This window comes from Cydia pomonella, chromosome 22, assembly GCF_033807575.1.
Source record: "Cydia pomonella isolate Wapato2018A chromosome 22, ilCydPomo1, whole genome shotgun sequence".
NCBI lineage: Eukaryota > Metazoa > Arthropoda > Insecta > Lepidoptera > Tortricidae > Cydia > Cydia pomonella.
Genome location: NC_084724.1, coordinates 10,240,127 through 10,252,264, shown reverse-complemented (window position 1 = coordinate 10,252,264; position 12,138 = coordinate 10,240,127). Strand labels below are relative to the sequence as shown.

Genomic DNA, 12,138 nt, shown 5'->3' with positions numbered 1-12,138 from the left:
AACCAATCTGACATACTCTAGTGATGCCTCATACAATGCCTCAAGGGCCTATTTTAGATATAAGCTAGTTATAGTAATCATCTGTATATATCCATTATGTATATTGTTATTGTCAATAAATAGTTACATACTCTCTAGTGATGCACATTTTATATATCTCACACACTGAAAAGTATTTCTATATCAGTTTTATAGATTACAAAAGAAAAGCTCATTAAATACGAACTGTACATTACATGTACACAATGTAATCACTACTAATTTATGAACGCATGTTGCATTTGTCAAATTGACACTATTGCCAAGATAAGAATTGATAAGATACATCAAGATGCGCTCGATTGCTTGAATACCTATTAGAAATTTAAATGATATTTTTATAAATATCTGTCAATTCTCTCTACATTTACTTAATTAAAAATTTGCGTATTCCTTATAATGTAGACAATATTTTAGAATCGTGAATCTTATAACACTTATATATTGAATGTGATCTATTTGTTATTTATTTGCTAAACAAAGGGAAGCATGTCTGACATAAAACTGGAGCCCGAAGATCTAGAAATATGCCGCGGCTGCCTCAGTTCAAACAGGAGGCTGTCTACTGTGGAAACCGCCGTGTATCTATCTCTTTTGACCAAAGACCAAATTCACGAAGTAAGTAAAGTTGTCTCTCATACTGCTCATACGTGAGAGGATGATTTAAAGCTATCCTTTACTGGGACCCGATGCTAACAGCCTGTGACTTTAAAGAAATCATAATCTGTTAGTTTACAGTTTGTGGGAGTCGTGTATTTTTCTACAATAAAGTGACGTACTACTACGTCCAGTATGTCCAGTAAGCTGGCATTAAAATAGAGGTGCAAGTGATCATTCTATGTCCAAGTTTTTACTGGAGTTTGTCAATGATACATGCTACTTTCAAAGTTCCCCTTATATGCTCGTTCCTGACTCTATCTTTGACCGTTACACTGCCAGACCACCTTAGCATTTTCATTTCTGTGACATGGAGTTATTGTTCATCAGATTTTTGGGATTTGATTTGGAAAAAAATATTTTTTTTAAATTTAAATATTTGTTACTTCAGTTGGATCTTATGGAGCACATAGCTTTGTGTTGGGAGTGTATGGCTCTGCTGCGGAAGACAAGTGGGTTCGGGGCACAGGTGCAGAAAGCACATATGATTCTGCAAGACTCCTTACAACTTTTAGTAAGTACTTCATTTATGATTTGAATAAGAAGTTGTTTATTATTTATCGTGTCAAACAAGATGTTACAATTATACATAGTCACCACCAGGGATGTCACGAATGTCCAGGATGCAAATGCCCGAATGTGAATATGAATGTTAGGGTTTATGTAGTCGTTAATATAATTCCTAATGAGATAAAAATCTACGTTTAGTACATAAAACATATGTAATCTTAGTTTGAGATGTGTCTGCTGGTCAAAATGCATTACTGGAAAACAGTTTGGCGCCCTGCCCTACTCGAGTCGATGAAACAAGGCTCAACCTGCGCACATTTGCATTCGCAAAACATTGGCTTTCTATCTCATATTATAATGCAAAGAACTTGTACTTGTACAATAGGGTTTTCTACTAGTTAAATCAGTTTCTTTTTTCGAACTGTCAAATCGATTAGCCACTATGAAACTTATATGAAACTGAACTGTGACGTCACGGTCAAGTCACCTTTTTTTTTAGTTCTATCCGATTGATTAAATAGAAATTGTGTGAAAAAATATCTGCTCACTACGTTTTTCTAATAATTACCTTGAAAATTTATTTCTGCCATCGTGTGAAATTATTTATTTTAAACACAGGGAACAACCCTATTGTTCATGCTCTATTACATACCTAGGGCAGAAAAGTAAGAAATAACCTCTGCCAGTAAACAGTCTAAGATCTTCCATAGAGTATTTAAATCTCCTAAAATGTATTAATAATTTCAGCCAACAAAACCTACCCTGTCTTCTCTTTCTGTCCATCGACACTTTGAATATGATGCTGTTTTTGAAGAAAGCACACCACCTGAATTACCAATTTTTTATGAACCAAGGTCAGCTGTAGACCATGATAAAGTTATTGTACCCACAAAATACAAAACTGAAGTAACAAAAAGTGATGTTAAAAATCTAAAAACTGTTAAAGTCATTCTGCATGATATTTTTGAAAATAATATTAAATCTGAACATGATAGTGATGATAATGAGAATTTTGAAGCTGAAGATATTTACATTTCCTCTGAAGAAATGACAAAAACCAAAACTGATACCAGAGAAATTTTACGAAAAACTGTACGACAAAATGTACAAGATCCAGGACCAAAGATAACTAAAGAAATAAATAATACTGCAATACTAAAACTGAAACAGGAATCACAAAAAATAGTTGATACCAAAAAGGTTACACCAAAAAGAAGACAAGTTAATACAGCACAAACATTTTCAGTAAAAATTGTAAAACACACAATTAAACATGGTAAAAATAAATCTGAAATAAAAGTGCTGAGATCTTCAAATATTGATAATAAAACAAAATTAGAAGTAGAAGAGGATGATATTGACTCAGACAATCAAGATGCCAGAGCTGATTTAAAACATTATGAATTTGAAACACAAGTAAAAAAAGAAAAACAGCCAGAGTTACACACAAATATCAAATTAGAAGGCCATAATACTAATAATGTACAGAAAAAAACAGGAGCAAAGAAGAAAAAACATACCTTAAAATTTAGGAAATTAAATACGAAATATAAAAAGATAGAAGAGGTTTTGCCATATTTTCAAGAAATCGAAATGAATGAGCAAGATTTAAAGAGCACCTTAGAAAAAGATGATGCAATTGTTGATAAACACAGAATCCATAAATGTAGTATATGCGGTGTGACATTTCAGCTTCTTATAAATTTGAAGGGACATGCATTACGAAATCATAAAAAAACTGTAAGTATTGACAATGACAATTATGTACATGCTATAAATGGACGGCTGGTTTATTTCTAGTTTTTTTTAAAGGGCTTCGTACTCGTACCTCATTCGGCAAAAACGGAACCGTTATAGGATCAATTTGTTGCCCGGCTGTCAAGAGCTCTTTCTCAGAACCGCGTGGAGGTATCAATCTTAAATGAATATCAAATACTCTGCCTTCAAATACCCCTTTGATCAGTGAAAAAATGAAATTTCCAAGTCAACGCAATATAAAGACGGCCGTTTCTTTTCTAACATATATAGTTGCATTTCTTGTTTCAGACGATTTTAAAACAAGATAAAATCAACCATATTTCCTTCACTATAATGTATAATAGGTCTTATAGTAGGCTATGACCAAAGTTTTCGGAACTTATGTACGAAATATCATTTGATATTTACCAGTCGCTTTTCGGTGAAGGAAAACATCGTGAGGAAACCGGACTAATCCCAACCAGGCCCAGTTTACCCTCTGGGTTGGAAGGTCAGATGGCAGTCGCTTTCGTAAAAACTAGTACCTACGCCAAATCTTGGGATTAGTTGTCAAGCGGACCCCAGGCTCCCATGAGCCGTGGCAATATGCCGGGACAACGCGAGGAAGAAGAAGAGGAGGCTATGACCAATATTAAAGCTGGACGTTTAATAAGACTTAAGAGGTTTCTAACTTTCTATCCCCTTTTAGCATCCTGAACACTTTAACAATACAAATTTCAACAACCCAGCCTTAGTCCTGCCGCAGAATTCCGTCTGGCGTTGCGATGTCTGCGCCAGAATGATGCGGAGAGAACACATAGTCGCACATATGAACGAATTCCATGTACGTCGGTTTTTGTGCAATGGGTGTGAATGGAGCAGGAAGCCTTTTTGGTAAGTTATTAGTTGTTACTCCAACATTACTGTAGACCTCTCCACAAGCACTGCATCTCCTGGGACACAACTGTGAAACTATAACTTGCCCAGCATTTATAGCTTCCTCTCGACTTGATCTACAGCAGTGACAATTGAGTTGCTGACTAGTTTAGGTTGAAATTTACTGTTGCCTACATTACTCCGAATCTGTTGCCTCCTCCCCCAAATATGCGCCGTACAGAAGACTGCCTTCTCCACCGCCGTTAAGGTCTTCACCCGTAACCCTGGGTAAGGGCTCCGTGTTATATCCCGCAGAACTGAGTCTCTTCCCGAACTTCGCCACTCCATCATCCCGGCCTACTGAGATGTGCGACGTAGACGCGCCGGGAAGAAATTACTCCAGTGGAGAACAGGGAAGGTGACTCTATCCTCCCGGGTGCCGGGTTAATGCCATCGTATGGTTCCGAGAAAAGAGGCTACTAATAGAACAGAGAAACTGTAGATGACTATTATAATATTTTATATTCCTATACAGTACTGGTTATTTTTTAACATATTCGATACCTATTTAAATCTAACACAGAAAGTTGATTGAATGAAGATAAAATCATATGGGATCAGTTGCTTAATAAATAAATTGTTAGGTTTACAACAAAACACGGTAATAAAAGGTTGTTAGAACTATCTTGAAGGTTCAGCGGATTGTCGACTCTCTATGAGCAATAGATTACAAGTCAAACAATAGATAAATGGCCACCCATGGCACGACACCTCTGGCCGACTAGCTGAAAATGGTGGAGGCCGTTTATCTTTTATTTGACTTCTAATGTTGTTCACAGATATAGTCGAAAATCCGTTGGACCTTCAAATAGTTCTATAGACTAGTTCTACCCAGGTATTTGAATTCTACCTTTGAAGTTACATGGTGGAGGTGCGAGGACGTAGAGTTTGTATGAGAATAGGGAAAATTTCGCGAAACTCTGCGTATCGGGCGCCACTACCACAATCCATCACAACCTGTGGATCTACTGCGAAACAAGAAAATAGTTTTTATTTATTTAATCTCTTTGGCAGGTAACTAAATTTCGATGTTCGTTTCCAAGTAGGCCCTTTGTAATCAAACCGCCTTGAAGCATCAATGTCATATTTTTTATCTGTCAAAAATCGTCAAAAAACCGTTTAAGGCACAGTATGTATAAGTTACTCTATGGTTTACGATAGGGGCTAGTGCTGGTCTCTGGCGGCAGAACATTGCAGTAATACTCCCTATTTTATACCTTGCGCACTTACATCAAACTGAACTATTTACAGAGAAAACCTATTCCTATTTCAGGAAAAAAGAAGATTGCCAACGACACTGGAACGAAATTCACAAACAATTAATATGTGATATATGTGAAATACGCAGGAAGTCAAAGAAAACGATGGAGTTCCATATCGAGTAAGAACAGCTATTTTACAAGCTTTTATTTCACTTGCAATATTAGTTTTCACAAGCTTTAGTATGTATGTTATTTTGTGAGTGTTGTGGGTCAAATCTTGGAAGCTATATTTGACCCACTTCCCGATTTCCGATTGAGCTGAAATTTTGCATAAAATGTAAATTGGGTGACATAGAGCTGATCTGATGATAGAGACAGAAGGTGGCCATGGGAACTCTGTGATAAAACAACACAACCCAATTGTGTTTGGGGTTGTTAGAATTGTCTCGATGAATATTAGTTGCATGTGAAAAGAAAATAGTCAGCGATAAAAGCTCGTACCAATAATGATTTTTTAGCCAAAAACTTATTTCGTAATATGGTTGTTCGGGTCAAATTTCGCAAGCTAAATTAGACCCACTTCCAATTACTTGATTGAGCTGAAACTTCACATACATATGTAATATTATGGTACCATCGAGCTGATCTGATGATGGACACAAGAGATGACCATAGAAAAATTGTGACAAAACACCGTAACATAATTCGATGATGCCGATTGAAAGAAAAGTAAGTACAGTCAGCGATAAAACCTTGTATCAAAAACGTAATTTTTGCCAAAAAAAATATTTGCAGAGAAACTCACATGCCAAACATACTGCGACAACATCAATGCCCTCACTGCCCGAACTCATATTCCGACCGCAAATCCCTATTAGAGCACGATAGACAAACCCATCAGACGCCTGAGCCGGTCGAGCGGCGATACTGCGCCGTGTGTGACGTCACCTTTAGGAGGATTGAGGGTTTCCAGGCTCATTTCCGTAATTGTCATTCCGGGATACCTAAAAAGCGGTAAGTGATATGTTATGTCAACTAGAATAATCACAGGAATCATGCCATAGAGAATTACGAACTAATAGAGTGCTCACTCCATACATCTTCTACTTAATTTTGCCCTTAACTAATTGTAAATCTATGCTAAATAAAACAAACTGTAATTCTGTATAATATTCTTTATTTAAGCAAGTACATAACATAAAATGAAATTGTAACATTAGTTAAACATTTACACGCACACACACACGCACACGCGCGCACAGACACACAAACACGCGCGCCCACACACACACACACACACGCGCACACACACACACACACACACACACACACACACACACACACACACACACACACACACACACACGCGCACACGCACACACAGCCATGCACACAAATACACAATCTCACAATCACTATCACGCACACACAGACGCACCCAACTACAGGTTCCTATTTAGCCGTAAGGCTATTATTACTACAACTGCTCTATCGTCGTAATGAGTAATAAGTACTTCTAGTTTTTAAGTTATAGATAAGTAATTAAATAGTTACAACTGTTACAAACAACCACTGTTTATTATGGAGTAGCGGGACTTCCTGACACAGGTATCTCTTACCTACTAGGAAGACCCAACCTTGTTTGTCATATGTGTACCCAACATTTATGAAATAAATAATTTTCATTTCATTTCATCAGTTTTGATACCAAAATGATTATTATATACGCAGTCGACATCTAGCATCGAGTAGCGAAACTCTCAGTACTGCTACTCGACAATAGATATCGCGGCAAACAAAAACAAAAAACCGGAACCCTATTTTCAACTCCTGCACTTACTATGGTTATATATTACCTGAAAATCGTTGAGCATTAGACTTTTTATTTGCCGCGACATCTATTGTCGAGTAGCAGTACTGAGAGTTCCGCTACTTGATGCTAGATGTCGATTGCGGATATAATAATCATTTTGGTACCAAAACTGATGTATGGAGTGAGCACTCTATTACTTCTTATTTCTCTATGCTGATGCTCAGAAATTGTTTGTGTCTGTATTGTTGTTACTATCTAGTAAAATATGACATTGATGCATCGAGGCGGTTTGTTTATAAAGGGCTTCCCGAGAAACGCGAAAATCGACATTTAGTTATCTGCCTCTTCATCGCTCAAATATGCAAGAGTGATAGAGAGGTTAGATAACGAAATTTCGATTTTCTTGTTTCACAGTAGACCCTCAGATTGTGATGGATTGTGGTAGTGGCGCCCCCTACGCAGAGTTTCGAGTAATTCCCTATTGAAAGCCAAAACAACGCTTCTAAGCTGGGGTTGCCCCCTACACTTCACGTTGGCTTTATTTCGCATAGTAAGGTCTGCCATCTAGTGGCTTAAAACTAAAAATGGAAAATTGACTGCTTTGCGCCAATGAATGAAAGCTTCTGTGCTGCCGTCTACAGTTCATCAATATTTTTATTGACATGACAATCACAACTTTTTAAATAGCGGTATTTTGTATATTTAGGTTATAGTTACAGTCGGACCCGGGTACGTCCTTAAACTACGTCCACAAGAGAGGTATGGGCATTGTGAATGTCATCTCGCTTTGTATGGTAGGGCACAGCACAGCGGATGTCATTCCAGATTTAGAGCAGAGCCCAACTGGGGAAGTACCTCCACCTTACAGAAAATCGCAGCCAAATAAGTCAAATAACACTAGACCCTACTCATAGTGTTGTTCCTGCCGGTGAGTAAGGTTGCCAGTGCTCAACGAGGGGTGGGAGGGGGTTAGGGTCGGCAACGCGCATGTAACTCCTCTGGAGTTGCAGGCGTACATAGGCTACGTATACTGCTTACCATCAGGCGGGCCGTATGCTTGTTTGCCACCGATATAGTATGAAAAAAAAAGTTATATTCAAAGCTCCGAGCTGGGTTTTGCGTACTCGAGTTCTGAAAATTACCTCATAATTCGATTTTTATCAATTTTTACTAACTTGCAATGTACCTATGTACTGGTAAAATTTGAACCACTTCCCGGTTTGCGACGAAGCTGAAAATTTGCATACATATGTAAGTGGGGTGACAATGCAAATATTATGGTACCATCGCGCTGATCTGATGATGGAGGCAGGAAGTGGCCATAGGAACTCTGTGATAAAACAACGTACCTAACCTAATTGTGTTTGGGGTTTTTAGAATTGTCTCGATGAGTATTAGTTGCCTGTGGAAAAAAAGTACAGTCAGCGCTAAAAGCTTGTACCAAAAATGAAATTTTTGCCAAAAACTTATTAAAATGACTATTCTGAACTATTTTAAATTAATGTATTCATCAATATACTTTTCGCAGGTTCCCGTGTCCACAATGCGACAAGGTTCTGACCAAGAAAATCTATCTTAAGCGTCATACAGACATCATCCACGCAGGCATAAGCGAATTCCGCTGTCATATCTGTGGCAAGGTAAGCATACCTCGTTTAAAACCAAAATATAAATAAATAATAATAAATAAATATTACAGGACATTATTACACAAATTGACTAACAATAAGTCCCACAGTAAGCTCAATAAGGCTTGTGTTGAGGGTGTTCATGTGTTGCTGATCTTTTACGACTTATAAATAGTGATGTGCTACAACCGGTGCTAACCAAAAATAAACTATTGGAAGTTACTTATATAGGCATGTAACACAATTTTGAGGCATGTAGAAAGTTTGTATCCAGGTCTAAACACAATATTTCTAATATTTAGCGATTTTATTGTAAGATTAAGTACCAGTCAAATCGAAGCTCATAATGCAATTTTTAAATGTTTGAGTGGATTAGTAGTGAGTAGATTTTATTTATTGTTTACTTCATATCATGTAGTGAGTAGATTTCATTATTTGTTTATTTTGGATCTAAAATTAATTTAATATTTATCGGTTATTCACAAACCGAAATCAAAAATCAGCACTATTTGTTTTAAGCTGGTCACATTATTTCTACGGAATAAAAGAACAGACTATATAGACAACGATATATATAATATATAACTATTGATAAATACTTAAATTCATAGAAAACACCCATGACTCAGGAACAAATATCCATGCTCATCACACGAATAAATGCCCTTACCAGGATTTGAACCCGGGGCCATCAGCTTCATAGGCAGGGTCACTACCCACTACAAGGCCGCCAGTACCCAGCGCTGGAATGGCTCGGACCGGGTTGTTACCAAAAGTTGACATTTAACAATAGGGAGTATTACTGCAATGTTTTGCCGCCAGAGTGCAGCACTAGCCCTTATACATACTGTAACTTATACATACTGCGCTGCGCCTTAAACTGTTTTTTGATAAGTTTTCACAGATAATAAAATATGACATTGATGTATCAAGGCTTTGTTTACAAAGGGCCTACCGGGAAACGCGAAAGTCGAAATTGGGTAACTGCCTCTTCATCGCTCGAATATGCAAGAGTGATAGAGAGGTTAGATAACGGAAATTCGATATTCTTGTTTGGCGGTTGTCTTTCGGATTGTGGTAGTGGTGCCCCCTACGCAGAGTTTCGCGTAATATTCCCTATTTACCACACCACAAAACACACGGCGCCATACAGCGCTATCTACTTCTTTTTAATCTCTGTGCCTTTTTATAAGATTTTATTTAACTTGCTCATTTAGGATGTATGTTAACAGTACATAAGGTGCTACTTTACCGCCCTAGTGCGGTAACTCGCACTATACGTGCGTATGTCGAAAATTTAAAGGGCCATATGTACTGTAAATTGTTGTATAATACACATGCGAAAAGGTAATTCACATATCGTGTCGATTTAAAAATTTCCTACTATTCACACTTGTATCATAAATATCATAATGTATTGTGTGGGTCAAATCTTGGAAGCTAAATTTGACCCACTTCCCGGTTTTCGATTGAGCTGAAATTTTGCAAACATATGTCGACTAACAGATGACATATTAGACATGCCCTTAGACATGCCGCTGGAGACACGTGTCATGGATCAATTATCCCTGGCTTAAGGTAGTGTGTAGGTACATATTTTTGGTTGTTTTTAAGCTTTAATATTAACCTATGTTTATCTATTTCAGTACTTGTGCAAGAAAATGGCGCTGCAACGACATTTGGATATGCACAATAATATAAAACGTCCAAGGAATCACGCGTGCAACGTATGCGGGCACACGTTTATGGTAAGAAAGATATCATATTTATGATCCAACAATTGTGTGGTACGTTTCTTTGCCTTATGTTTGGTTACGTACTGTATACCTACTTAATTTATTTACTGACACTCGGGCAATTAGGACAAATCAATTGACGTAAGAATCATCAAAATCGGCCCACACGTTTGGTCACAGAAGAAATAATAGTACTAGGTATCGTATAGAAATGACACTTCCTACAAAACCAGAGCTTGACAGCGGTTCAGGGACGAATCATGCTGTCCCTTTCTAATGTATAGCACTATCCCTTTCGGCTATTTAGGGTTGTCAAAATTTAAGTCATTATCTTATCTGTAGTCGTGCATGCATAGGGACGTCAAGTTTGGTGCCACAGAGGAACAAGCATATATAGACTGATAAACACATTGCCCTCCTTTGCGTTGCGCTGTCGGGTAAGGCATATTAATAAAATTAACTTGCAAAATTACTCTTTTCAGACCAACAGTAGCCTACAGTTCCACATGAACACGCACACAGGCGAACGGCCGTACAAATGTACAGAATGCCAGGCCGCGTTCACGCAGCCGTACACGCTGCGCATGCATCTGGCCAAGCACCATAATGTGGACGCCAGCGTTGGGACTGATGGGACGATTGTGTTGGCAGTGAAGTAGTAGGCTAAAACTGTGTAGATTACAAAATTAGTGAACAAATAAAAATAAAGTTTTTAAGTTACTAAGTTGTTTTATTGCCGAGGCATACACGGAAAACCAACCGAATAAAGGGCGTAAGCTAACGAGCGAGTGAAGCGAAATTCTCATTCAACTTTGAATACACTGCTGGCTAGGGGCACGGGGCACGTCCCGGCATTTCGACGTTTGTAAACAGGGGGCCTACCGTGAAAATCGAATTTCGCAAATGGGGTTGGCCGGTCGAAGTATTAAACAGATGGCGCCATCATAGCTTGCCCTGTCAATCCCTAGAATTGTGTCAAATTCTTGTTTTTTTTTTCGAATTTTGTGACCTGGATTCCAGTACTTTAAGCCAAATCTCATAGAACTAAACTAGAGACAGGGGCAAGCTATGATGGCGCTATCTATGCAAACCTTTGACAGTTGCCAACCCCATTGCGGGAATCTTTCTCTCTTACTCTCATTAAGACAAGTACCTGAGCGACCGAGCTTTGCTCGGGTATAACTATTTATTGTAATATGGTGGTGTATAGGTGATAATCTACATAAACTTAAAAAGTAAAATGTGAACTGACAAATATTATTAAGTATTTACAATCGATTTCTGTGTAGATCCGGTGTTTGATTTCAGTGATCCTAAAAACTGATATGATCACATGAAGGCTTTCCTTACTTTTTTTTATTTAGGTCCTTTTTCAGAAAGAAAGGTCAAATATTAAAATATAGTAAAAAAATTGGGCCAATGAGTAATATTTTTTTTATTTCGTTCATTTAGATTTGATTTGGATTGATTTTTTTGATATTTCATAGTATTTCCCTCGCGTTGGTTTTTCACCACAAATTTTGTGTTTCACTCGGAGGCAAAGTTTGTCTCCTCTCTTGCCTTAAAACCCTCGCAAGGATCAGTTTTGGAATCTGTCGCTTGCTCGGGTATCAATATTAGCACGAGCGGTTGGTTAAACTACGACTTTGCCTCCTTGTAAAACAAATAACTATTTCCGTCTCACAAGGAAGGGTACCCAACTGTCCGACTCCGATTTGATTCATTTTGATATATATTATAGAGTAGTCTAAAATAACGGACACGTATTTTTTTTTAGCTGCCCAAACTCAACCTATTGGGAGAAATTGTCCTCCAAAGTACTAAAAAGTTACTAAATCTTCTAACTCCTATAGAAAGTGATGCTCAAGCAACTTGCTAGT

General features: G+C 37.7%; 1 protein-coding gene across 1 annotated transcript; it reads left to right on the top strand.

Annotated features, from left to right (window-relative positions):
* The first annotated feature begins 180 nt into the window (after window positions 1–180).
* LOC133530043 (zinc finger protein 62 homolog) lies at window positions 181–10,978 on the top strand. Its single transcript, XM_061867853.1, has 9 exons — window positions 181–657; window positions 1,088–1,210; window positions 1,954–2,946; window positions 3,653–3,837; window positions 5,153–5,260; window positions 5,877–6,095; window positions 8,423–8,534; window positions 10,169–10,270; window positions 10,741–10,978. The coding sequence occupies exons 1-9, from the start codon at window positions 529–531 to the stop codon at window positions 10,915–10,917; spliced, it is 2,148 nt and encodes a 715-aa protein (XP_061723837.1). The 5' UTR covers window positions 181–528; the 3' UTR covers window positions 10,918–10,978.
* Window positions 10,979–12,138: the final 1,160 nt, after the last annotated feature.

Bases quoted from the DNA above. Each gene is read 5' to 3' on its own strand.
- LOC133530043 (XM_061867853.1), top strand. From the start codon at position 529: ATGTCTGACATAAAACTGGAGCCCGAAGATCTAGAAATATGCCGCGGC. The intron at 5,261-5,876 runs GTAAGAACAGCT...AAATATTTGCAG, and splicing joins ACGATGGAGTTCCATATCGA to AGAAACTCACATGCCAAACA. The intron at 10,271-10,740 runs GTAAGAAAGATA...TACTCTTTTCAG, and splicing joins TATGCGGGCACACGTTTATG to ACCAACAGTAGCCTACAGTT.